This window comes from Paramisgurnus dabryanus, chromosome 2, assembly GCF_030506205.2.
Source record: "Paramisgurnus dabryanus chromosome 2, PD_genome_1.1, whole genome shotgun sequence".
Taxonomy (NCBI): Eukaryota; Metazoa; Chordata; class Actinopteri; order Cypriniformes; family Cobitidae; genus Paramisgurnus; species Paramisgurnus dabryanus.
The window spans coordinates 15,267,627-15,294,520 of record NC_133338.1 but is presented as its reverse complement, the minus strand read 5'-3'; the positions used below and the strand labels follow the sequence as shown (position 1 = coordinate 15,294,520).

The window sequence follows — 26,894 nt, the reverse complement described above, 5'->3', positions numbered from 1 at the left end:
GTTCTCTTTTAACCACCTCCATCATTTCAGTTATCGCTAAGCTTTCACACAGAGGTTTTGCCATCTGCTCCAGTCTATAAACGCAGCAGGCGTTTGTAAGTGCAGAACAGCTTTGCACTGATTGTTACATCTCGATAATTCAATCTCGCGCTTGGCTCGTCTGTTCCAGTGGAGCTGTGCTGTTTGGATCTCGGGAAAGGTTTTGGACCATAGGGGATTAGTTAGACAAGTGTCAGGGGGATTTGAACTCATTACCTTCTGTTTGCCACCTTGGCCAGTGATTACTACAACTGATACAAAATAAGATTTATTTAGTAAGTTTTTTTTTATTTTTTATTGTATTTCTAAAATGTTTCCCACAAAGACAATTTCAAAATCCAGCAGTGTTTTCTGTGAATCGTCATCATTGTCAAATCATACGGAATTTTTTTTACAGCTAATTGCTTTCGCCTTTACAAGTACTGTTTTCCTTTAATTGCCATCGATGCGAAAAAGCAAACTACCATTAAAAGCCGTGTAACTGTGCTGTTTTTATTCTGCATAATGACTGTACAGTAAATCGCAGGTATGCACCAAGAGCTATTTATTTTCATTCATTTTTTTCTGGTCCTACAAAATACTTTTTTTGAAAAACCTTTTTGTTTGCGTTGAGATAATTAGTGAAAAATTCTTTATGAGTGCAAGCAAACAAAGCAAAGGCATTTCAATGTATAGTTAATAGGAGTGGCCTTATGTAATGTATATTTGCTTTGTGTTTAATATTCAGATACTGTGTCTGCTGCAGTTGCCGCACCCATCTGATCACGGATCTTGTGATAAATATTGGACACAAAAATATGGTTTTAGATGCTCAGCAGCAAGTAAACGCTCGATGAGCATGTCAGTATATTCAGCTTTGTTGTCATAGTTATAGACCGTTTTATAGGAGGCACGTGTATTGTCGCAGTTACGCATCTGGACGGGACTTAACTTCCTGCCTCTAGTGGATGAACTGAACTCTGGAACAAATACCTAGTCGAACATAACAAATTTTTTTTTTGTTTCCTTAAGCTGAGGGGGAACGATGATCATGGACCACTGCTATGTGAAGGGAGGTTTGTCAGCCGATTTGTAATTAATATTAAATACATTATACACAGGGCCGGCGCTACCTATAAGCAGAGTAGGCAAATGTCTAGGGCCTCAAGCTTGGAAGGGGGGCCTTCAAAACTGCTAAGTCCATGTGCGCTAGTTCGACAATCACTACTGACAGCAATAGATAAAGGTGAGTTCAACTTTATGCGGCTTTAACTTTAAACTTTATCGTTTAATTTTAATTTTACTCTTTGGAGATTATCCCCAAAAGGTGGTGTTTTTAATAAATTTGACTGCCTTAAAATGTTTAATACATGTGGTTTTGCATAATTTCTAATAAAATTTTAACATAAAGTTAATCAATTTGTTGATAAAAACATAAAAAGGAAAAGTAATGGGGAAAACATGTTTAATCACCGTAGTGCTTATATGATTTCTTACGGGGTAGAAAAACACGTTCTCATATTATTCTGAAAATTAGAGGGGTGTAAGGGGCCTCCAACATAAATTTTGCCTAGGGCCTCGAAATATCTAGAACCGGCTCTGATTATACAGTACACATTTTACATTTGCTTAGTGTAGTTTTTGATGTGCTTCAGCTATAATTTGAACTAAGGTAATGTACTTTATTTTGCTTGTTATCAGAAATCAACTCCAAAACAATTCTTTTGTTATTGATTGTTTGCGAAGTTTACCAGAAGTTACGTTTGTTCCACGAAAACCATTTGTTTATGTTGTTAATGCTGAAAAAGTCTATATCCAATTTCAGATTCTACCATATTTAATAAACTATGATTTGTCACGTTACACATGGATCAGGCAGTCGCCTTATGTGTAAGTTGGCAGTTATCGTACAAAACGGGCTTTATGGGGCAATGGGCAACTAAATTACTACGGTAGCTATATTTGAAACAGACATACTGTTTTACATAATGCAATTTTTAAGGTCTTTATATTGAGTGAGTTGTAAATTTATGATTTCAGCTGTGATAAAGTTTGTAGCAGGTGACTCTTTGCGTTTTGTGTCTATTCATTTATGTCATACAGAGTTCATATATTGTGTAATTGTTCACACATCAGCTCAATTCAATCAGTGTGGTGCCTTTAAAAGTCCTTAAAGTCAATAACAGCAGTAAGCATTCTGCTCAGAGGAGGAATTAGTGTAGTGACCTAAAGAGAAATCTGTACATCTAATCCTCTCTTTGTGCTGTATTTGGGGCAACTGGCAATTTTTCTGAAAGCGTTTAGGGTTGTGGGGGGTTGGGATGCCAATTCATGAGGCATCACAAAAAGTGTGTTTGGACTCAAACTGTGTTGACAAATCCTAAACCATCACCACTAGTGAGTGTTAACCCTTAATAAACAAGATGTATAGGACAACCACAAACACTGAATGAGTAAAAAAGGTGTCGACAGGGCTTAGGGGGCTTGCATACCTTTTACGCCGATGGTCGGCATGTGTTCAATTGTTTCCAATGGAATTGCAGCGTTTTTCAAAAAAGCCAGCAGCTGGCTTTTTTCGTGCTGCCGGTTTTACGCTCTGAACGCCGAGAGTTGAAAAATATTCAACTTTGGGTAAAAAGCTCACCTCGTCAATGTCAGTTATCACACCGTCGTCCAATCACAGTGCAAAAAGGGGCAGAATAAACATCACAACAACCAACCAGTGCATCGTACAAAGACAAAGCAGAAGTATCACAGCAACCAAAGTGCTCAGCTGAAAAAGCTGACAGTCGGCGTCCGCCTGGCGTTTTCAGCCGTGTTTAAAAGCTTCGGTGTGCACACCCCCTTAGATTTGTTAAGGGTTTTGGCTCTTTGTTTGTAACGCTCAAAACAACATATTCTGCATTTAATCGCATGGAGGATGCACACACAAAATAAAACGTAAAGCTGTTTTTCTTGAAAGTTGGGGTGCATGTGAATGATGTGATTGTGTATCATTCACAGATCAAAAATACCCAAATTGATACCACAGTGCAGAGCTGCCCTGGAGTCTTATTGTATACAATATGTGTTTGTTTCCTGGGGTTTAAAGCCATAACTTATGCACAGCTAACGTGAGCTACAGGAACACATACAGTCTGCTTGGTCTTTTACAAAAGTGTATTTGTACAGTATAGGCTAAAATATACTGGAAAAAAAACCAAATATCTGTTCATATCAAAAAATCATTGAACTTCTGTGTGTATATTGTGAGAAAGCGTGTGCCTGTCTGTGGGTGGTTGGATGGATGACTGTTTGCTCATTTTCAAGCTTCATTTCCCAGATTGATTTTTAGGACTTAGACAATAACTACACATTAGATGTGCGGGGGGCAGAAGGAGGATGTTGGGGATTTCTCTGTATCGAACCATGAGTGGAATGAAAAATGCTGAAAGTGGTTTGCTGTCCTATGTGTAGACAAATGTTTAGTTATATAGTTTAAAACACCACCAGTAAACATTACATTCTCTTTGTATGGTGGTACTGCACAACCATTCAGCAGATTTTTGTTTCGTAAATATAACCAACAATACACCAAACTCAGCCAGATCTGTTGATGTGTTCTTGGTGATTCGGCATAGTCACACCTTAAAAGTTTATCGGAATGTAAACCAGCTAAGCCAATTGGTTGGCCGAGCGAGTGTGTGGTTGTTTTAAAAGTCGAATCTGACTATTGTGTTCTATTTTTTTGGTCTAGATTTATTATTCATTGCAATTCATAGATTATTTTTAGTTTTTTTTGTGTGGTCTTTGTTGTGCTTGTTTAATAAATATTGACTTAATGGCTGTGATCCGTTTGCAATCTCCATTTGAAACGAAAAGCAGATTACTTATCATTTGCTATACAAAGTCAAATGATGTCACTGATATTTCCAGGGTAATCGTACCTGACTTAGAAATCACTACTATTAGCTTACCGTTGCTAATCAGGTAAGGAGGCAGTTTTCAACACTGCATTTTAACAGTATGTGCTGTACTTTCTCAAAAACTGATCTTTCACTTGAAATTCTGCTGGGTTGTTTCAACTTATGGTTGGGTTAACAACCATAGGTTTATTTATAACCCAACATTTCTTCTGTGCTATATTTACCCAGCATTGGGTTAAAAATAACCCAGCAGAATTTATTTCTTAAACACTTTTTTTTGCCTTTTTTGTTATTTAATAGGAAAAAACGATAAAATTAGTATTGACACTTAAATTGATCAATAAGTTTGTTCATATGTGCATGTCTGATAAATGTCACAAATGGAAGTAAGCGTGAAGTAGTGCATAAAGTCTGGCATAGAAACTGCGCAAATAAAAGCTCATGTTACATTTACAGGTTTTGCAGACATACAACAGTATTGCTTTAGATAGATTTTTTTATGATTAGTACTAAAGACGTCAATGCCTGCAAAAAAACCAAATCCAAATCGAATTCCAAATCCCAGTTTTCTTCATAGCCGACTTATTGATTGCATGAAAACAGATTTCTATAATAAGCTAATTTTTTATAGTTATCTGCTTATTGAATAAATGTAAACGCGCATACTTAATGAACCCAGCATATTGACTGGCATTCCAGAATAAAGTGGATTTTCTGAATGCACCAATTGCTTTTCAATAATCAGATTGATGCTTCCTCATTTCCTTATTCCTCTGTCCTCCAGCCCGTGCCTTGGAAATCAATCACAGTTCTACATCATGAAGAGTTTATAACCCAACATTTGTTCTGTGCTATATTTACCCAGCATTGGGTTAAAAATAACCCAGCAGAAATTATTTCTTAAACACTTTTTTGCATTTTTTGTTATTTAATAGGAAAAAAACGATAAAATTAGTATTGACACTTAAATTGATCAATAAGTTGGCACTCGTTCAGACAGACCTGGGCCAATAAAATTGATATTGTTAATTAGCACAAACAATTCTTCCTAAATCCTCTGTTGTGGGTAACAGCTTAGGATTTTACAAACTGATGGATGGACTGATTATTTGTATTTAACACAGAATGTTGCTTTAAAGATCTGGACTGCTATAGGTCAGCAGTTGCAGGAAAAATTCCAAAAAGCCATTTTTGTATTTCAAATTGCATTTAAGGTACTCGTACATATCCTGGCTTGATATGTTTTACCTGCAGTATTTGTTCCAGCTGCCTTAAGCAACATGCAGTAAATGTGATTGTGATATTTTATAGCAGGATCCGATATACATTTAAAATAATGTTGACACAACTGCTGGATCTTGACACATGTGTTTTACAAACAGCAAAAAATATCCAATAGTAAAGGAAAAGCTTAAGATAAACTACAGTTGCCCAGTATAGGAAAATTTCTTACATCGATTATTGTTATTAAACCGATAATGTGTAAGGTCATGTAAACGCGTAAAACGCTTTTCTTTTATTATGGGAAAGCCCATAAACAGCTTAAGCACACTGCAAAAATTACTTTTTTACTTGGTATTTTTGTCTTGTTTTAAGTAGAAATTCTTAAATCAAGATGTATTTTCTTGATGAGCAAAATGACCTAAGAAAATAGGTCTAGTTTTTAAACCAAAAATATACAATTTAAGTAAATTTGTGTTTAAAACAAGCAAAAATCTGTCTATGGGTGAGAGAATTTTTCTTGAATTAGGTGTTTAAGAAAAAGGTAAACTTATTTACATTTTTTGATATTTCTACCGAAAACAAGACAACTAAGTAAGAGTGCAAAAATTGATCTGCATGGGTAGTTTTTTGCTTATTCCCCCGATTTTTCGTTGCATGTAAAGGCCTTAACCGGCTTTCTCGCCGTTTTGTTCATATGTGCATGTCTGATAAATGTCACAAACGAAAGTAAGCGTAAAGTAGTGAATAAAAGTTTGCTCTCAACTCATGCAGTTGGCAGAGAACCTGCGAAAATTAAAGCTCCCTGTGATTTTGAAGCTTTGATTGTGTTTATAGTGGGCAATATAACATGTGTTCATGTTTCATGTGTAAAAAACGCGGCATTTTTCACACAATTACTTATCTGTAAAGCGCTGTTTTCACTGTCCTCAAAACAGGCTGATGTCTTCCTTGTTATGTGAAGTCCCTCCTTCAGAAATACGTAACAAGTTCTGATTGTGTAGTTTGTTTAGTGTGCTGTGATTCGATAGCAGCTAAGCTTAGCAGAGCCGTTTGAGCCAAAGCTGGTGACTGACGTATTCATGTGGGCGGAGTTTAGTCAACAAACTGTTTTACTGACGTCATTAAAGCAGGAAATAGAGAGCTGTAGTCCAAACTGGCCATTCGTTGTAGGCTTTTAAAGAGGAATTCTATTGAAGAAAATTTATCGCCTGGCAGTGAACTTTGAGCTTTATCATTTTACAGGTATTATTTATGCTATTATAGCAACATTACAGCACTAACTAGGGTTTAAAAAATGGTATCAGGAAGAACGTGACCTTTTAAAGGTCATGTTACATTTACAGGTTTTGCAGACATAGTACAACTAGAGTTGGGGTACTCGAACTTGGACCGGACTCGAGTCCAATTTTGAATGAACTCGGACTTGTCACGCACTCGGGTGAATTTGTACTCGGACTTGACACGGACTTGGGCATTTTGGACTCGGAAAATATCCCGAGTACAGTCGAGTCCACGTCATGTGCAACATTAAAAACAGCATGAACTTGAGATGAGAAATTAATTAAATGCGACAACCGCATTTAAATGCGGGAGTGAATCCCCTAAATGTTTGTTTCATGTCTGTATGGAACAAGAGTTACTCCCGAAAATGTGATGATTGACACAGAAATAACCATAGCAACGTTCTGCCGTCTCGCGTGCTTATCACTCACAGCTTTGACCAAAATAATCTAACAGCATTGTGCTTTGCAGTGAACCTCCGTCCGGGCGTTGTGTATTGTACCCTTCTTTTGTGAGGCTGCTTCACAGCGCGCGGTCTTGCAGTGTTGCCAGGTCCTCCCTGCTGAAAAAACCAGCATACCAGCAAGACCAGCATATGTTGTGTTTTGGTGCTGGTTTGCTAGTGAACACCAGCTAAATCAGCATTAAACCAGCATCAGCACCAGCATTAGCACCAGCTAAACCAGCAACAAACCAGCATTAGCACCAGCTAAACCAGCATTAGCACCAGCATCCCATGCTGGTCATACCAGCATATGTTGTGTTTTGGTGCTGGTATGCTGTGACCACCAGCTAAACCAGCATAGACCAGCATAAATCCCATGCTGGTCCATGCTGGTTTGATGCTGTTTTTTTCAGCAGGGCTCTGCTTTTTTGTACGTAAATACCGTAAATTACTAAAGTGTGTGTGTACAGAACAGGATTAAGCATTAAAAGGTGAAGTGACAACCCAATTTAATATGCAGTGTGTACGGGACCGTCTCCCCTCCTGTTATTTTACTGCAACACACTGGCAGGCAGCAGCCAGTCGCATCATACGTGCAGACAAACACGTCACACACATCACGATGTCCTCAATGTCAGCAATCATTTGTTTTGCTTACGAAAATCATAGAGAATTTATTTGCAAGACATCCAGTAAAAAGAAAATACCTTTTATATCCCTTTCTTTTCTTTGAAATCAGTTTTGATAGGAAACAAGTTGACATAGAATAAAAATTTTCAATGGCAATGACAAGATGCAATAGAGGTATTTTTATTACATTTTTATATTGCCATTGGTTAAATAGGTTGAAGGGTTAAAGTATTAATAGAAAGTAACCATTTACAATACAAATTTTTTATCTTTTTTCAATTTAATTACTTTCTGGACTCGGGCGGACTCGACTTGGACTCGGCCTTTAAGAACTCGGACTTGAGTCCAACTTGGACCCTTTTGGACTCGGACTTGGACTCGGACTTGAAGTTTAAGGACTTGGTCTTGACTCGTACTCAACAAAGGTGGACTCGGACCCAACTCTACATACAACAGTATAGCTTTAGATAGATTTCCCACCGTGATAGATTTTTTTAAATGATTAGTACTATAGACATCAATGCCTGCAAAAAAAACTGAAATCTAAATTCCAGTTTTCTTCATAGCCGACTTATCGATTGCATGAAAACAGATTTCTATTATAAGCAAATTTTTTATAGTTATCCGCTTATTGAATAAATGTAAACACGCATACTTAATGAACCCAGCATACTGACTGGCATTCCAGAGTAAAGTGGATTTTCTGAATGCACCAATTGCTTTTCAATAATCAGATTGATGCTTCCTCATTTCCTTATTCCTCTGTCCTCCAGCCCGTGCCTTGGAAATCAATCACAGTTCTACATCATGAAGAGTATAGCAATTGTGTAAATGTTCTCCAAAGATGTGAGGACCTGGCGGAAGGGAAATCTTCCAGGAGAAAAAGGATTGAAGAAACACATGGGCATCGTAAGCAGACGTTTTCATTAAAGAAGACATATCGTGAAAATCTGACTTTTTCCATCTTTAAGTGCTATAATTGGGTCCCCAGTGCTTCTATCAAGCTAGAAAATGTAAAAAACCCAGTAACTTAGTTTTGGTAAACCATTCTCTGCAAGCATGGGAAAACACGGGTAATTCAAATTTGGCTCCCCTTGTGATGTCAAAAGGAGATAATACTGCCCCTTAATCTACACTATTCAACCACAGCACTGACATTAAGTGCAGAGATCAACTCATTTCCATTCAAAAGGACATACCCCAAAACGGCACATTTTTACTACAAAGTGGCAATTTTAACACATTTTAATAAATTATCTATATGGTATTTTGAGCTAGAACTTCACTTATATATACTCTGAGGACACCAGAGATTTATTTGACCTCTTAAAGTCTGGTGAAATGTCTCCTTTAAACAATTATAAAGAATGATTTGATCAACATCAGGACAGATTCCCTAAACATAGTAAGATAATAAAAGACGTCAACATGCAGTCATTGGTAACTGACATTTTACACGTACATCCAGCTTCAATTCACCGTCTGCATTGTGTACTTAAATTAAGTTCATTTCAATTTTATTTATATAGACCGTTTTGTCGGATGCTTGTGCGTTGTCGTGGTTATGCGATTCCCGTCTCTGTTTGTTTAATGGTCTGGCTAGTGGCAAAAACTAACCTGTGGAACAATACTTTGTCGAAAATAAATAACAAATGTTTTGGTTTCCTAAAGGGGAGACGGCGATCATGAATCACCGCCATGTGAAAAGAGGTTTGTCAGCCGATCTGTAGTTAACATTGTAGACATTACATAATATACATTTTGCACAGTAAGGTTAGCTCAGTGTAGTTTTTGATACACTTTGCTATGATTTGAATTACTTGGTTACAAATGTAATTTTCATAAAAAAATCAATAACAAAAGAGTCCTTTTAGAGTAGTTTATTTTGGATTACATGAAATTTATTAGAAATAAACTAAAATAGGTAGAAAAAACCTTTGAGAGAGAGAGAGAGAGAGAAACCTAAGCAATCCTATAGGAAATATACTATATAATTAATACTATGTTTTACAATTTTATAGAAATTAAAAAAAGTCTAATAAAAAATTAGTGTAAGTGTTTGTTGTTGCTGGGCAGACTTGGGCGATACTATAGAAAATATACTGTATAGAAAATATACTGTATATAAAATACTGTACTATAAATTACTTTGCATCCTTTCATTACATACAATGAATGGACTTGAGGAAAGGAAACAAGACTAACAAAGTAATTAGAACCTGGTTCACTGCTTGACAAGATAGACATGAACCTTTAAACCCAGGCATGAATCGCCCCCATTGTTGTCTGTTTTACATGAGACCCAAAATTGTCTTGGCCACCGAATTGGATTTAGGTATATGTATACATTATTTAAATATGGTGACAGATTTCACTAAATAATTTCAAACTGTTAATCTAATCACACATTATACACACTCATTAATCCAGCTGAGTCAAGTGAATTGCTTTTATGATGGCTGTGTGTGCTTTTTGGAGGATCTACATTGTTCGATGTCTTCCCTTGTAGTGGAGCTACAAAGACAGGATTTTGTTTTCTAAAAGTCTTTGTTTAGCTAAACAATGTCTAATACATCTGGGATGGTGATGATAGTCTGTGCCTGGCTGGCCACTCCTAACGCGGCTGCTGGACTGGTCACACAAGCTTTGCTATAACGCAGTAACATTACACGATCTCCTGAGAATACCCTTCCACAATAGGACCACTCAGCACCTGAGGATCACAGCTTGACTCTCAGTGTTTTCCCTCAAAAGCCATATTTTATTTCCAACAAAAACCGCAGCTCAGATTCTAATCTGATTGCCATCATGCTGGCTTATTGTTACTTGGATGACAAGGAATGATCGTGAACGTGTTGTGTATTGCTGGTCTCATTTTAACACTAAATTGGGAATAGTTATGTTTGGGGAGATGGTGTAAATGGTTTGTTGTAAATGTATTTCATTTTGTTAAATCACATTGAAGAATCTTTAAGACTTAAAAGACAAAACCTAATGCTGGGTACACACCAAAAGATTTTTACATCTTATAAGAGTTTCAAAATGTGATCACAAACATGAGGATAAAAAAATCCTAGATTCAACCGTTTTGCTCCTATAGTGTGTGGTGTGCCATTACTGTATGTGTCAAAGACAGCACACCACACACACACACAGATTTTCAACTCTTTCAAGAGTCTCGACTGTGAACACAGGATATCTCTCAAAATCTTGCAAGACTTCAGAATAAGCATGGCGGACGATATGCAGGAAGAAATTTCAATGATAGTGTTTGGAATGATTTTTACAGAAAATTTAAGGAAAAAAGTAAAGGGTTTGGGTGAAGTCGTGGAGACATCAACTTCACTTTGTGCTGCGCCATGACTGCTTCCATCGTCCACCACCTTGCTTTCTGATTGGATAATGTTTTGTTTCACGTGATAATCTCAAGGGGCGTGCGCGCGTTTGTCCTCGGGTTTCCCCCCACACATCAGGATTTTTACGATTCGCGATTGTGGCAGCTCCGACATTCTTCCGATCAGGTTCGGACACTCAACCTGAGTAATCAAAACTGCTAATCTTTTCCTTTCCTCAAAAAAATCTCTCTTTACTTCTGGTCATATGGTATGGCGGGTGGGGGGGTAAGGTTAAAGATCCCAGCGATTAGCAAATAACAACATGACCCAACTTCAAAGATCCAATCAGTTCTCTTTGGATGAATTCAAGTCCCGCCCTACATTTTTTTATACCAGAAGCCATTGCACTCGGATATACATCGCCACGGGAAAAATAAGACAATCGCTGATTGCGTGATTTTTACAGATTTTGTTCACTATTATAACTACAAACAAAAGTTGTTTTTTCTCTTGACTTGACACAGCCAATTTTTTCAGTATCAAGACATATCATTTCAGTAGAGATCATGCAGCATCTTTTTGTGGTGCATTTTAGTAGGTTAACTGTATGGCGGTTCAAGTATTGTGGGGTTTTTTTTGGTTGGAAATGTCTTTACCTGCTGTACAGGCCATTCACGAGATGCTCTCGCAGGTGTTGAAGTTAATTTAAAATTATCTTCCCTGACAAACAATTGAAAGCATTTGTAGGGTTTATGTATTGGAACCGTGAACTGATTCAGACCGCCATGCTAACCAACCTGTTTGACCAGCAAGATTGATTTATTGATGAAAGTCCACTTACACAGAAAAAAATATTGACTTGATGTTTTAAAATTTGTTTTGGTTTTAATCTGGCATTTAGAGGCAGTATTATCACAAAAATATTAGCCCTCCATAAAGATTAATGCTTACTAGATCAACAGTTTTTTGTGTAGTGTGCATCAGATAATCAGTCCCAATGAGAGTGCCATCTGAGGGTGAGAATATGCATGTCATTTTGTGAAGTTAAAAAAATAAATATAAATTGTTTAATTGTTGTCTCAAGTGGATGGTTGCGTGGGAGATCCTAATGAAATTTCATTTCCCTCATAGCACACACAGACTCTTGTGTCTCTTTGTATTGGATCATGGTGTCTTTGGGATTACTCCTCTGCCATTTCTTTATGGATCAATAGAAATACAATCCATGCAGTTTAATTAGAGGGCAGGAAATGGGTGACTGTCTTAAAGGTGGCATGTGTACATTTTAGCGGCATCAAGAGGTGAGATCGTGATTTGCAACCAATAGCTCACCGCTCAATTTTAAAATGCATATGGTAGCCGCCACAGGACACACATGTTGTTGTCTGAGACAACGTATGGACGAGACGCGCTCTGTAGAACAGTTTGTCTGTTTAGGGCTACTGTAGAAACATGACCGAGACTTCCATGTAAGGGGACCTGCGGTGTATGTAGATAAAATGACTAGGGTAATAAAAAAAATACAGTTCATTTTGTAAGGTCATTATACACCACTGATAATATAGTTATGTATATTATATTGCATTTCTGTCAAGAGATTCTTCTAAAAGTTACACAATGCACCTTTAAATGTATAATGATCTAGCCAATCGAGAGAATATTGGCCATACTTTTCATAATTTAAAGTTCTACAGCTTAAAAATTGTTAATACACTGTCAGAAAAAATTGTAAAAAACAGTCGCTAGCTATCACTGGGGTGGTACCCTTACAAAAGGTCATCAAATTTACATAGTAATACCTTAATTTGGTATCAAATCATGAGTTTAGATGAAAAACCCATGCATTTAGGTACAGATATGTACCTTAGAGGTACAAAAGTGTACTTTTTGACAAATGTTGTACCTTAATATACCTTTTTCTGAGTCTTTCACTGCAAAACCCTCTAAGTACATGGAAGCTTCTTGGGCAAAAACCTCTTTGGACAAGACAGTAAAAAGTTGCGAAATCACTAAGAAACTAGAAACATTTCAAATGAGGAACGTCAGAATGTAAAAATGAAGATGTGATCCAAGTGACTGCCACATTCGGATTGTATTCAGGTCCAAGTATTCACCAGGACCCACGTTTAAATGTAATCCACGGAGGACTTTGCTGAAAAATCAATGTAGCGTCTAGCAGATTCCACCAACAAAGCAGTATTTCTGAATGGCCTGAAATCTGGATTGAGCAGATTTAAAGGTATTCGATGAACATGTAAGACATGCAGAGGGCATTGGGTTAATATTAGTATCTCATTCTTGAACAAGGTGGTGCTTACCTGCTTTTGCATCCGTGCTCCTCAAATGTCTACATATCTATTATGACCTTTTCAACGAATATTGGCCCAATGACAATTTGGAACCATTTAAAATTATTTGTCTGAGTGTACCTTTGACACATATCTTTAATAAAACTCACATGAGATGATGACATAAGAAGTTGTGTAGACAAAGCTGCTAAACAAAGTTTCTATAATGGCATGGTGATGGTGATTTCACATCTTCAGCATCATTTTGGCTAGTGAATATAGTGTTGTACCTCTTTGTCTATGCTGATGCATGATGCTTGCTGATCTAGCTGAAGTAAATATTGAACTACCTGAGCTTCTAAGGTTTGCTACTGATCTTGCATCCACATAACCAATCACGTATTGTCACGTAACTGTTAAAACTATTAAAAACAATAAAAAAACTTGCTACTCCAAGTTTACTATGCTGAGATGATGGTAATTTCGATTTGCAGATGTTACTTATTTGGCTTTGCTCTGGCTATTGCTGATTGTCTCTGAGTAAAAAAAGCTTACCCTTCTGTAATGTTAATTTAAACTACAGTAGTATCAGGACTTGATCAGTGAAAATAGGGTCAGGTTGTGTGGAAAAGTCATTTGATATGGTGAGAGTGAAAGGCAAAGGAGATGAGATAAGTGTAATTAGAAGCTAACGGAAGAGTAGGGCCTGCATCATATGGTTGTTTTTAAAACTGTGTTAGTACTAGATAGGCAACACCGTCAGAAAGCTAGTACGTGACACTTGTCCCGTGTGTTCCTGCTTCACTTTTGTCTTTGTCCCTGAGGATGGGTTTCATGACCCATATCCTTTAAAAGGCGCTCTAAAATTGGAGGGCCATCTTGTTCCAGAATTAATGTGTTAAGGCGTGTTCACACCAAGATAAATCTTTGTCATGAGAAATCGGTGGCTTTTGAGCAAAAACGGTGCTCCGCGTTTGGTTCGGCCACTCATTTCTAATATACTTTGGTGAAAAAATAACATATAAAACCGCTAATGTATGGCTCTGAATATGCTCTGTGTGTGTGTTTACGTGAGAGTACCTGTCCAATCAACTTGTAGTATGCAAATCTGTTGCCAAGCTCACAGTTCCTCCTCACGTGTGTGTGTGTGTGTGTGTGTGTGTGTGTTTGTGTGTGTGTGTGTGTGTGTGTGTGTGTGTGTGTGTGTGTGTGTGTTGCGGACCATTTAGTGTGGCAAGCTAAGGATAAAAGCCACTAATAGAGGCACCACCAGCTTCATTAAGTCTACTGCAGCAGCGATGCTCGAGAAAACGTGGACAAAACAGTCAAATTCTCTTGGCGCGAGTGCTGTATGCTCAAGGCAGTACATCTAATATGACGAGTCACATATTGCGTCGTCATCACCAGGGTGTTGTTGATAGCACGCAATCGCAAGTGAAAGACCGAAAAACACACATTGCCTTCTGTGTTTACATGTTAAAAACTGATCTTCTTGTGAAAAAACTTGAAGATAGTGGCATATAATATAAAAAGTAACCCAGTGTTTTAAGCTATTTTATGTTCATTTTGAAGTGCACTGTATGTTGGTACATGTAGTATAATAATGCAAGTACTCATTAAGTGAAAATGTTGGTTTTGGCAGCGTTTAAAAACTGCTCAGGTTTTTTATTTTTGTAAAGAAACCTGTTGTGACCAAAGTGTTAGGTGTTTGTAGCCAAATAAATAATTAAATTTTCTGTGAATTTGACACTAGCCATTTTTGTCTCCATAAACACACACACACTGAAACCTACTGAAACCGTGACACACACCAAATCGTGAGTAATTTGAACCGTTGCACCCCTAGTTTGTACTCATCTTTGAGATGCCCAAGCCTGTGAAATGGGTGAAAAAAATCCAGTCCACAATCACTTTTTATCAGAGTCATTTTGTGTTTTTTCCTCAAATCAATGACAGCCCTTATGAACTTGGCATTTAAAGAGTTCAAATCATGGAATTTTTGTAAAGATTTGGAAGTTTTGATCAGTATTGAGGTTTTTATGACAAAATGTGAAAAAAATTCATCTGATACATTTTTACAGTTGTTTATTTATTGGCCTTTTTTGTCCACTAAAAACAAGAATGGGTAGTGACTTTGAACAATGCACAAGGGTTAAACATTTTTGCCAGTACCTCAGAATGTCTGTGAATGAGCTTGAAGCTTCGGCAGGACAAAAAATGGATTACAGTTGTGTATATTGAGTAAATGCAGGAGTAGATTTACGCAGCTGTAAATATAAATATAATCAATTGTGTGTAAAAAAATTTGCCATTGTGAATAGGCCTTTACATGGTTAAACCAATAACTTTTTTATGAATTTGTTGATGTTCATTTTAAATGGAAGAATGTTTGACCTAATTCACCTAATTTGCCATTAATTTCTCCTTTTTTCAGTTAAAGAAAGTGGAGATGTCCCAAAAGAAGATTTTCCTGCTACTGATAGCAATCAGTAGTGTCAGCCTGCTTCTCCACCATGGAGGTCACTTGAACTTGTAAGAACCTTGTAACACACAGAACAATAAAAGCAAGAGAAGTAGATTTTTTAGCAGGGTAAACAATTAAATAAGGGATCACGCTGCTATGAAATTCTGTCATCCTTCACACACCCTTTCATTCTTCCTTCTGTGAAAGATGGGGTGACACAGTGCATCAGTGGGTAGCACTGTTGCCTCACAGGAAGAAGGTCCCTGGTTCGAGCCATGGGTAGACTTTTTTGCATGTTCTCCCTGTGTCAGCGTGGGTTTACTCCGAGTACTCCGGTTTCTTCCCACAACCTAAAACATGCAAGTTAGGTGAATTGGAGATCGCAAATTGCCCCTCCCCCAACCTGTGTATGGATAAACATGTGTGGATTAACTGGTTTTCGATATAAATAAATCCATAGAAGTTGGAATAGCGTGAAGAATAAATAAAGAAAGACAACCAAAGATAAAACTGTACAAGCAGAATTTCGAGTATTTTCCTTAAGTGATTAATATGGGATTTTTTACGATATTCAGTATTAATGTATTGCTGATTGTAAAATGATTAATTCTGCTGCGGGTGTCTCTATTTCTGGCTGTAGGACGTTCGAGGCATTCTGGTTGGGGTGTTCATCCTCCGCGGGCAGCAGTGATCCTGCTCTTAAACATACCAGTGTGGCCTTCCTAAAGACGCACAAAACGGCCAGCACCACTGTGCAGAACATCCTCTTCCGCTTTGCTGAACGCAACAACCTCACCGTGGCGCTTCCTGTTACCTCATGTGCCCACCAGTTCTGCTACCCTCGGACATTCAGCAACCGCTTCGTTCACCCACATACGACGCCCCCGGACATCATCACCAATCACTTGCGTTTTAGCCGCACTGAGATACGACGCCTCATGCCCAACAACACAATATACATCACAATATTGCGGGAACCAGGAGCCATGTTTGAGTCGCTGTTTAGCTACTACAATCAGTACTGCCAAAGCTTTAAACGTGTTCCAAATGGATCTTTAGAGATGTTTCTAAATCATCCCTGGAACTACTATCGTCCGGAAGATAATGATTCAATGTACGCACGGAATACGCTGACCTTTGACCTCGGTGGCGATAAGGATCGTCCTTCGACAGAAGCGCCAATGTATGCAAAACGGTTTGCTGCGGAGCTGGAGCGAGTGTTCTCATTGGTTATGATTTCAGAATACTTTGATGAATCGTTGGTGCTGCTACGCCGCTTGTTGTCATGGGACCTTGACGATGTTCTGTATATGAGTCTTAACATGCGGACCCAATCCTCTAAAAGCAGACTCTCCAACATAATGACGAGAAAAGTCCGAGCTTGGAATGCCATAGATTCCGTACTGTATGATTACTTTAATGCCTCATTGTGGCGCCAGCTGAGAGCAGTGGGATTACCATGTGTCGAGCGGGAAGTTCAGCTGTTGCGTCAGTCACGAGATCGACTTGTACGTGGCTGCTTCGGTGGAAATTTGCCACAACTTCGCTCAGCTTCTCAGATTAAAAATAAGGAATTACGACCTTGGCAGCCAAGTAACAAAGTGGCGATTGTTGGGTATGATTTGCCAACCAACATAACACAAAAAGGCATGTATCCACGAGATGACTGTTTAAAGATGATAATGCCAGAGGTGCAGTACACACAGCTATTACTCAGATCAGAGTCGTTCCGTTATCGAAAGAGATTTTTGCGGAACTCCCAGCAGAGTTTGCGGTCTGCAGGGTCAGCTCGTGTGCACAAAGAGCCCCGAGCTAGAAATTTCCTCCTGTGACCCATCAGGGACTGTTCTCTGTGCACCAGAGAGGTGCTTTGGGTACTCCGAATGACCAGCGTCAACTAACAAATACGTTTATATATATATATATATATTTTTTTTTTTTTCATTTTAAAAACCAACCTGGTGTCTGGAATGTCTCTGAATCTGAAAGAAAATTTTTTGTTTGTATTTAAGCCACCATTACCTTGACACTAAAAGCCTCATGTGGTACCTGGTTTTACATGGTTTCTAGCTGGTCTAAATGGTTGACCAATTATCTTACGAGCCAGTGTGGGAATAAAGTTGACCTGACAGACTTTTTAGGTCAAGTTGGTTGGAGATGATGGGCCACTGTGTTTTAATCATCAACCAGGCAGCCACTTTAAGGCTACTGGTATATTGGAAGTTCTTTTAGGGATTTTTGTTTGTGTACTTGCCTTTTGGTAATAGAATACTTAAGCTGAACAAGCGCACATTGTGCTATCAACGTGCTGTGTGCTACGCCTGAGCCATAAGACAAAGTTCAGTCTCTTAAGTAAGCAATAAGGTGTGAGAGGCTGTGCTGTATCGTGATAAGTAACGGCTGAAGGGCGTTGTTAGGCACATCGCGAAGCAACCCCTTCAGCCGTTACTAATTCACAAGACAGCACTTGCCTCAAGTACCTTATTGCTTTTATAAAACGGTTATCACACAATATTAAAGAAAGAAAAATTAGTGCAACTTTCATGAAGTTAAATCAATAAAAAGCATTCCTTCCGCTAGAAAAAATAGTCCCTGACCATGAACAAAAATGTGTTCCAATGTGTAATATGCATGAAAGCTCAAATAAAAACAATAAACCGATACATGTGGTTGCTAAGGGTGTTGCTAAGGGTGCAGTGATAAACAGAACCGTTGGGTGAAGCGGTCATAGCCATGTTTTATCGTGAATAAAGCACACCTATTGACCAATCAGAATCAAGGATTGGAACTAACCGTTTTATAAGTATTAGTAATGATGCAACTCTATCAAAAATTAATAATACAATATTTACACTTGCCTTGTGCAGTGCTTGGATTACAAACCTACATTTTAGGACACTGTTGACCACAGCCTTTACTAAGCTGGGAATAAAGAATTGAGATTTAAATGCGTAGGCGATGAGGAGTTGCTCTATTCACATTACGAGTGAGCAATGTTCTTGTTGCTCTCTTACATGTTTTAGATATTTTACTTTATATATACATAATACATTGTAATGCAGTGGTCTTATGTTGCAAATACAGTATGACTTCTGTAGGTAATATTAGAAAAAGTAAACTCTGGTTTCGGTTTGAAGCTGGTTTCTAATGTTTAACGCCACTACTGGCATCAAACTTCAATCTTATTTCTATCATTAACTGTGGCATGACCAATTGAATGGGTTTGCAGTGACACTTAGCTGTATGTTAAATGATGACAAATGGGAAGAGAGAAAAAAATTATGTCGTTGCAATTCTGCCATGTGTTTCAGAAATTACGCACTTAAGGTTGAAGACCAAAGCTTCACTTTGTAGGAATGGCACAGTGATACAGAGTTTCCACTCTGTAAAACCATATTCATAGTTAGGAATTGAAAGTTGTAACTGTAAAAGTGGATTGTTCGGCTGTCTATGCCACTTTGTACCTAAAACACCTGCAAAAACACTGCATTACTTTTATTTACGCAACCAAATAGAAACTAAATACCTCTTAATAGCATTGCCTCTAGAACGTATTTAATGTGTTTTGCTACTACTGATGTATTGGCAATTCTTCAACACATTTGCAAAGGAACATATTTTTGGAGAAAATATATAACTGCTTTCACTCAAACGTTCCTGCAATAAGGATTTTTCTAATTTAATTCCACTCCTCTTTGTCCTAAAGAGAGTTTATGTCATTATCCTGAGTCAAGGACACATTTTTCATATATCATTTGATAAGAGATATCACGGTATATATATTTTTTAAAGCCATACTGTATTTTGAAGAACAATAGTGTTTTTTCGGCAATATATAGAGTGGTATGCAATTCTGGTGCATACCGTAACATAATAACTAGCTTGACTTGTAAATTATCCTCATATGAAACAACTTTCGGGTTGGTCTAGAATCTTCCTGAGACAGAATATTCTTTTTAAGTGGTCTGGAATTGACTTAATAAAGATTTATGCTTTATCTTTTATTTATCATTATTTTGAGAGTCACACCCATGTCCTACCAAATTATTTAATATAAAAATTAAGGGGGTGATACATTTCGTGTTGTACATGGGTCTCCAACATTGTTCCTGAAGGGGCACCTGCCCTGCATATTTTAGTTCCAATCCTACTCCAACACACTGCCTCTAATTTTAGGTATCACTGAAACCAAGCACTTTAGGCAAGAGTTGCATAAACTCCATTCACTCCAATGGCAAATCCAATGGCAGTTACTGCAAGCCCCATAGAATTGCAGCAGAGACTGAATGTGATGAACTTAATGATAGTTTTAAGATTTAAGGGGGTGGTTTCCCAAACAGGGATAAGACTTGTCCTAGATCAAAATAAATGTAAGAGCTGTCCAAACTGAAAACAACTTGCACTGACATATCTTAAAATACATCAGTGCTCTTTGTTTTGCCTTAAAATGCACACCAGTCATGTTTTTAGTAAGACATGTTTGTTAAACCAGCTATATTTCATAAATAATCTAAGGCCTAGTCCTGGCTTAAATTTATACCTGTCCGGGAAACCACCCCAAGATGTTTAAAAATAAGATTGAATAGCACTACATGTGAATCAAATCACTTTATTCGTTACTTGAATTTATTGTGGTTGAAGATAATTTAAGCAACACATATCAAAACAAAAACAGCCTTTTAATGGTAAATGTTATTTTCTTAATGCAGATTCATCCATTATTGTGTAGTTAGAGAGACTATTAAACAAGATGGTGGTACATAGCACAAATTGATGCATTAAACATGTGGGTGGAGGGTGATTCTGCTAGTTAATTAAATGCAATAAATTAATTTATTAATAACGTGTTCATGGATTAATAATAATTGAAAGTTATAAAGATGGGATCTCCCATGTTTTCTTTCAAAAAGAAAACAACACAACACTGAGCCAGGGGTATTATTATTTACAATAAATTAAACGTGCCTTATGAGTCTCTTTTAAAATCGTGTTCTTATAAATCAAACGGGCACAAGTTATATATACAGCGCACAGTCAATTATACATTATAACCATGAATAAACTAATTATAAGCTTATGGATTTTAAAGCTTTAAAGTTGTTGGAGGCAGTGTAAAACATGTTAACAAGGCACATACCAACAGCTGACCACACTAATCTTCCCATATTAATAGATTTTATTTGTCAAAAAACATAGTTAATAAAACTACATGAAAATACTACCTACCCATATTGCTGTGATATATAAATATTATAAATCAATGCATTTCTTGACTATTAATTAAGAATTATCACAGCTCTTTGCCTCTAACTTAATGTATTTCAATGGCTCACTATGAGCATACAGCAACTAAATGAAGTTTCCATGAATCATGTGACGAACAAGCTTTTTGGACTTCCGTTGTCAAAAAGGCTTTGAACTAAACAACTTGATTCACAGGTTCAGGTGTTTTTGATTGGGGTTGGAACTGAAATCTGCAGGATGGGTGCCCTCCATAAACAAGGTTGGAGACCCACTGTGTAGTATGTCCAGTTCTTTTATGAATGGCTATTTATTTTGTTAGCAAATATTGTCCAAAGCACGGCGCACCTTAACGATAGTTATCAACAATTGCTGACCAATATTTCTTGTGTTACCTTTACTTTAAAAAAAAAAAATTATGAACAGAAACAAATATACTTTTGGGAAAAAAATAAAGACCAACATCAAACTTTTTCTTCTTTTCTGTGTTAGAAAGCTGTGAATACATAATATGAAGACAGACCAGTGTGTTATGCCATCTTTATGTGTAATACATTAAAAATGTTAAGAATAAAGTTATCTTTTCTATTTTGCTGTATATATAAGTAAAAGGAAAAGCTGCTGTACATATAGTAATATCTTTTTTCTAAAACTGTGAAGACAAATAGATTTATTTTGTGAAGCGTTAGGCTTTCTGGGTCTAAAACTGGATAAATATTGAATGCTGTAATAGAAATCACATCTTGTTACATTAAATTGATTATTTTATATATTTATTTAACTCTTGAATTTAGGTTACTTTTCAAAATCTGTTTAGGGGATTTGAATATGATGCTTCTGACAATCCGAGTTTGGCTTCTGAAGCCTTGTAAAGAGGGATGTGTAAACATTAAAGCTGGTAAAACAAGTCTTTGTGTGTGTATGCTTTATTCCAAATGTAGAATTTATGTCCTTTATCTTTTCATTTCGAATTCTTTTAATTTGGAATAAAATACTAAGCACTGACATTAGATTGTAAAAAATCTTGTTGTTACAAACCTGTATACATTTCTTTGTTCTGATGAACACAAAGGAAGATATTTTGAAGAATGTTTGTAACTAAACCGTTCTTGGACCCCATTGACTTCCATAATATGATTTTTTCTTACTATAGAAGTGAATGGGGTCCATGAATGGTTGTGCTTTGTGATAGAAAGTTACACCCCTTACCAAAACACAGTGCCTCCATGACAAGGTGGCGGTGGCAACAATACTATAGCGAGAATAAAAGTTATACCTTCTGTCCTTCTACATTTGGGTGGTGTTGTGCAAACCTTGCCACACAGATATGTAGAAATGTGGGGCATTGTGGGCATGGATGACCCTTTTTTTAGAAATATCTCTTTAGGTTTGAAAGTTTAATCTTTGGGGGCGGCTTTCTTTTCGGATCATCTATATACACAAACACTCTAAAAATAAAGGAAAACATTGAATTGCATCATATGACCCCTTTAACTGGATCATCACATGAATCAGTGAGTTTTGAGCTTGAGTACTAGATCAGTCCAGTTAGTTTATTTTCCCTAGGGGGAAACCAGGTAAAGCTCATCAACAAGTTCAAACTGTGTTTCAGAACAAGGTTAACCAGCTAAAACCAATCAGCCTTACTATAGTAGTTCATGTACCATCAATAAAGAAAGCTTGAAAATAAGCTGTAGAATCGTATTCAGGAGGGTTGTTCAGTAAAAAATTAAATAAGTTGTTACCATGTTTTTTTTTTGTAAATATAATATAGTCAATAATATAGTCAAATTTCCATTACCTTTTTTTACATGCTTGCACAGAATGGTATATCAAAACTTAGTTACTGGGTTATTCTTTTTCACATTTTCTAGGTTGATAGAAGCACTGGGGACCCAATAGGCTTTATGCCTAGCTGCACTACTTCCTGAACTCCAGCCAGCTCCTTGTTTCCTGTCTGCCATTATTGGACAAACTGATTAACCCAGGTGTGCCTGACCTCAGTAGTCACAAACAAACTGATTAATCCAGGTGTGCCTGACCTCAGTAGTCACAACAACAATAATCAGACACACCTGGATTAATCAGTTTGTCCAATAATGGAAGACAGGAAACAAGGAGCTGGCCGAAGTTCAGGAAGTAGTGCAGCTGGGCATAAAGCCTATTATAGCACTTAAACATGAAAAAAGTCAGATTTTTATGATATGTCCCCTTTAAGGTTCAGCAAATGTTAATTTTAGAGTGTTTATGTGTTCATTTTATTTAAAGAAAAACATACAAATATATATTTTAAGGAGCCTAAAGAAAAAACGAACACATTTTTGTGCAAATTGCTGCCACTACCTGGACTGACATTTTTATATCTGCTATGTATGTGAATAATTCTACATGCACGCTTGGAATTTTCACACCCACTAAAACACTTGGTCCAAATACAGGTAATATGTCATGTAAGTAGTCAAGTGCTCAAGTGCAATTACCGCAAATGGAGGTATTTGGACGCAGTCATAGTTTTAATAATTGTTTGACCTCGAGGAAATGATTTACCTCCAAGAAACACTTAGCTAAAAGCTTTTTAGATTGCTCGTTACCTTGAACTATTGAAAGGCAAATTTGAAGTAGTACAGAGATACAAATACATAGAAATAACCTAACCGAATCAACAAGGATTTTAAACCTTGAGCCCTCCATACATTGTACCGGCGGTGGTTACCATAAGTCTTTGGAAAAGATGCTGCCTGGATACTTATTACATACAGTTGACAAAGGTTGCCACCATAAAAAATTATATAAGAAGTTGAAACCAAAATGATAGGATTCCATGAACATTACAAAGTATATTCACTTTATTTTGTTTACATTTATTGCCATTCCTGTTTCACATACTGTATGTGGGGTGTGTCGATTCCTTTTTCATCTTGTGAATTGAATAGGAACACGTAAAATATGGAACTTTGTTTTTCACACAAGGCAAGGTAAATACTGGACAGGAGACACATTGGGTTAAAAACAACCCAACATTTCACAAGTGAGACAATTCCTATACTAAGGATTTTAAGGTCTGTATTTTTCTTTTCAGTCACATTCTAAAACAAGCTTTTATTAGCTGTGCCACTACTGAAAAGTTAATGAAAAGATCATGCGTTAATGTGTGGTTAGTACATCTCAATTACAATGACTGTCACAGCTCAGATCAAAGCACTTGCAGACTGTGTTCAAACTTCCGTAGATCATTTGTAGATAACTGACAGTCATCTTGTTATAATAACCTGTGAGGTAAAGGTCCTGTTGCTGTGTTCTTGTGGTGCCGTCATAACCAAATGTCATCATGACAGTACACTGTGTAGTATTGTATACTGAGTAAGAGAGGGAAGTAGATGTACAATTCAGTTCGGAGCACCAACTGCAGTTTCATTCTTGGGGATTTTAATAATTGAACATTGATGAAAATCCTTAAGTCACTTTAGTACGTGACTTGCCCAACACGTAATTTTTGACTTGGATCGATTAAATGAGCTTTGGTAGACCACCTTTGGAAACTTCAGATCATAATATGGTATTACTTGTTCCAATATTTAAAACTGTTTTAAAAAACAAAAGAAGTCACAGGTAATTAAGATGAAAGATGGGTCTGAATACTATGCTATGTTTAAAAGGTGCATGGAATGTACAATGTTAATATCTAAGAAAACGTTTAGGATTTTCCAAACAGTAAACTGTAGGTTACAAATCACTCAACATCCTTCTGTCAAAAAGAAATAGGGCTTTTCCGACGGAAAAAAATATTGTTGCGATTTTCTAGGCAGATATGGCTAGGAATACTCTCAAACTGGCGTACAGCCAGACCCAGAGATCAGCTGAATGGACTCCAAAACGGTAAGAATCAAATGTTTAACTGTAGGGGAGCTGGAAAATTTGCATATTTAAAAAAAAAACATGGAATGTCCATTTATTAAGAGGTCAATATAGTAGAAAAAACAGAATTAGCTTGAATGGATTCAGTTCAGATGCAATTTTGTCACAGGATTTAAATAATGTTTATTTAAGATTTTATTCTTACAATTCAGGAAATTGAGGGTTTGAAAACTGTATTAAATGTTAGGGTATGATGGTGCGTTTTTTGGATGATGTGATAACAGTTTTTTACAGTGTACTGTTTTCAAAACTTGAAATAGTAGGTTGAATTGACTTGCAGCATGAAGTAAAAACAACTTCGTTTTGAATTTTTTTTACAGTGATATGTGATATGCCTGTATGATATAACACAATTGCCATCAGGAAATAAATAAAGTTGAACTGAACTTGTGTGAATTTTGTTTTAGGGGGAAGGGCATTGTTCATACTACCATCTTGTACAGTATACTGACCGGTGACAATGCATCAATGGTCAAGTATTGCATTGAATACAGTGCATAATGTCAAAGACTTCAGATGTAACTCACAGCATCATTTATATGCTTTGCACTTCACATTCCTTGGTTTCAATGGCCAAGAAATATATCAAATGTGTGTTGTCTCATAACTTTCTGGAATACAAAATACAAGTTAAAATGAACAAAACAAATGACGTTTGAGAGTCATTACATGTTTTCTTTATTATAAAAACAAGCATAAAAAAGAATGCTGAAAAATTTACATCAGAATGCCATACCACTAAAATAAAGTATAGGGCTTATTGTTCTTGTGATTCAATTTACAAAATGTAGCTCATTTAAATTCTATAATAAAAGAATAAAGTTTTTTTACCAAAACCACTCTTTACTTGCTTTTGGCGTATGGCAAGTAGTAATATTGTTTCCTGGATGGCATGTGTGAGAGAAAGTGGCTGCAGACAACCCTTTAGAGAAAAATAAAACAGATAAGTACAGTAGATTGAAAAAAGAGAGATAGCAGAGGGAAAGAAGGATGAAGGACATTTAAATGAAAAGCAGAAAAGATTTAAACCCTACTGCCATACAAACACACACGCTGGCAGTTAAGTGTCTGAAGCATTTAAGTCAATAGAGCTGATCTTTCACCAGCAGACTAAATATTTATGGGGCTTGGAGGTGAATTATTTAAGACTCTTACAGACCCTGCCAGTAAGAAGAGATCAGCTTGATCATTCGGGTATGAACGAGACCAACTGCCTTATGTGTTGTGGAATGAAATGTAAGCATGTGCGTGCGTGTGCAGATTGCAGGCCTGCTTAAGGCAAAGGCATTGCTTGCCAAATGCTGCTCGCTTACACCCGTCTTAAGACATCTTTACGTTACGTGTCCGTTGGTGCAACAAAATTATGTTAGTGTTGCAAAAAGTTAGTGTTGCATTGTTTTAAATGAGTGTCTGTAAGGTTGGAGTTTTAATGGTCTTTTATATGATTTCTGTCAAAACATGGTAAATACATCAATAAAGACATCACATCCAGCTTTCCTGTAACACCAGGGCTATGCGTTTGATCAGGGAAGGGATCATAAAAATATATACTCATAAAAATCTATTACTTAAATGCACCGTAAGTTGCCTATTTTCGAATGCTTAAAAGTATTTAAGTTTTGTCTAGTTAATAAATTTATAGACATAAGTCAGCCATAATAAGAGCATGGCAACCGAAGATTTGAAAAATGAATTAAATCTAATCTGAATATATGTAACCATACGATTAAAAGGCAAAATCTGTTATTAGAAGTCCTTAAACAACAACAACGGTAAAGGTAGATGATCATGAGCATGGAATGATGAGATTCTTCACCGGAAACGTCATGGATGACGTTATAAAATAAAGTTTTATAACTGTTACATTATAATGTATAAGCCAGTGTGGCTCAATAAAAGCAACAATGGAGTGGTGTGCAAGAAGCTTTAAAGGTGGGGTGCATGATCTCTGAAAGCCAATGTTTACATTTGAAATCACCTAAACAAACACGCCCCTACCCCAATAGAATCTGGACCTTCTTTTGATAGACCCGCCCCACACATACGCAAATCAGTCAGTTGGTCAGTTAGTAGATATGCCCCTTACTGCTGATTGGCTACAAGTGTGTTTTGGTACCCGGCCCGATTCCTTTTTCCAAATTGTTTTTC

General features: G+C 36.9%; 1 protein-coding gene across 4 annotated transcripts in view; it reads left to right on the top strand.

Annotated features, from left to right (window-relative positions):
- gal3st3 (galactose-3-O-sulfotransferase 3) overlaps window positions 1-21,738 on the top strand; it is a 28,463-nt gene extending 6,725 nt beyond the window's left edge. The window contains exons 2-4 of one of the 4 annotated variants that reach the window (XM_065294369.2): window positions 8,277-8,412; window positions 15,561-15,658; window positions 16,231-21,738. In XM_065294369.2, coding sequence (XP_065150441.1) covers window positions 8,335-8,412; window positions 15,561-15,658; window positions 16,231-17,422 — 1,368 coding nt within the window. In that variant the 5' untranslated portion in view covers window positions 8,277-8,334 and the 3' untranslated portion in view covers window positions 17,423-21,738. Of the gene's footprint in view, window positions 1-865; window positions 1,095-1,841; window positions 1,909-8,276; window positions 8,413-15,560; window positions 15,659-16,230 lie in introns of those variants that run through there. The other 3 variants (XM_065294372.1, XM_065294370.1, XM_065294371.2) reach the window with 3 other exon arrangements.
- Window positions 21,739-26,894: the final 5,156 nt, after the last annotated feature.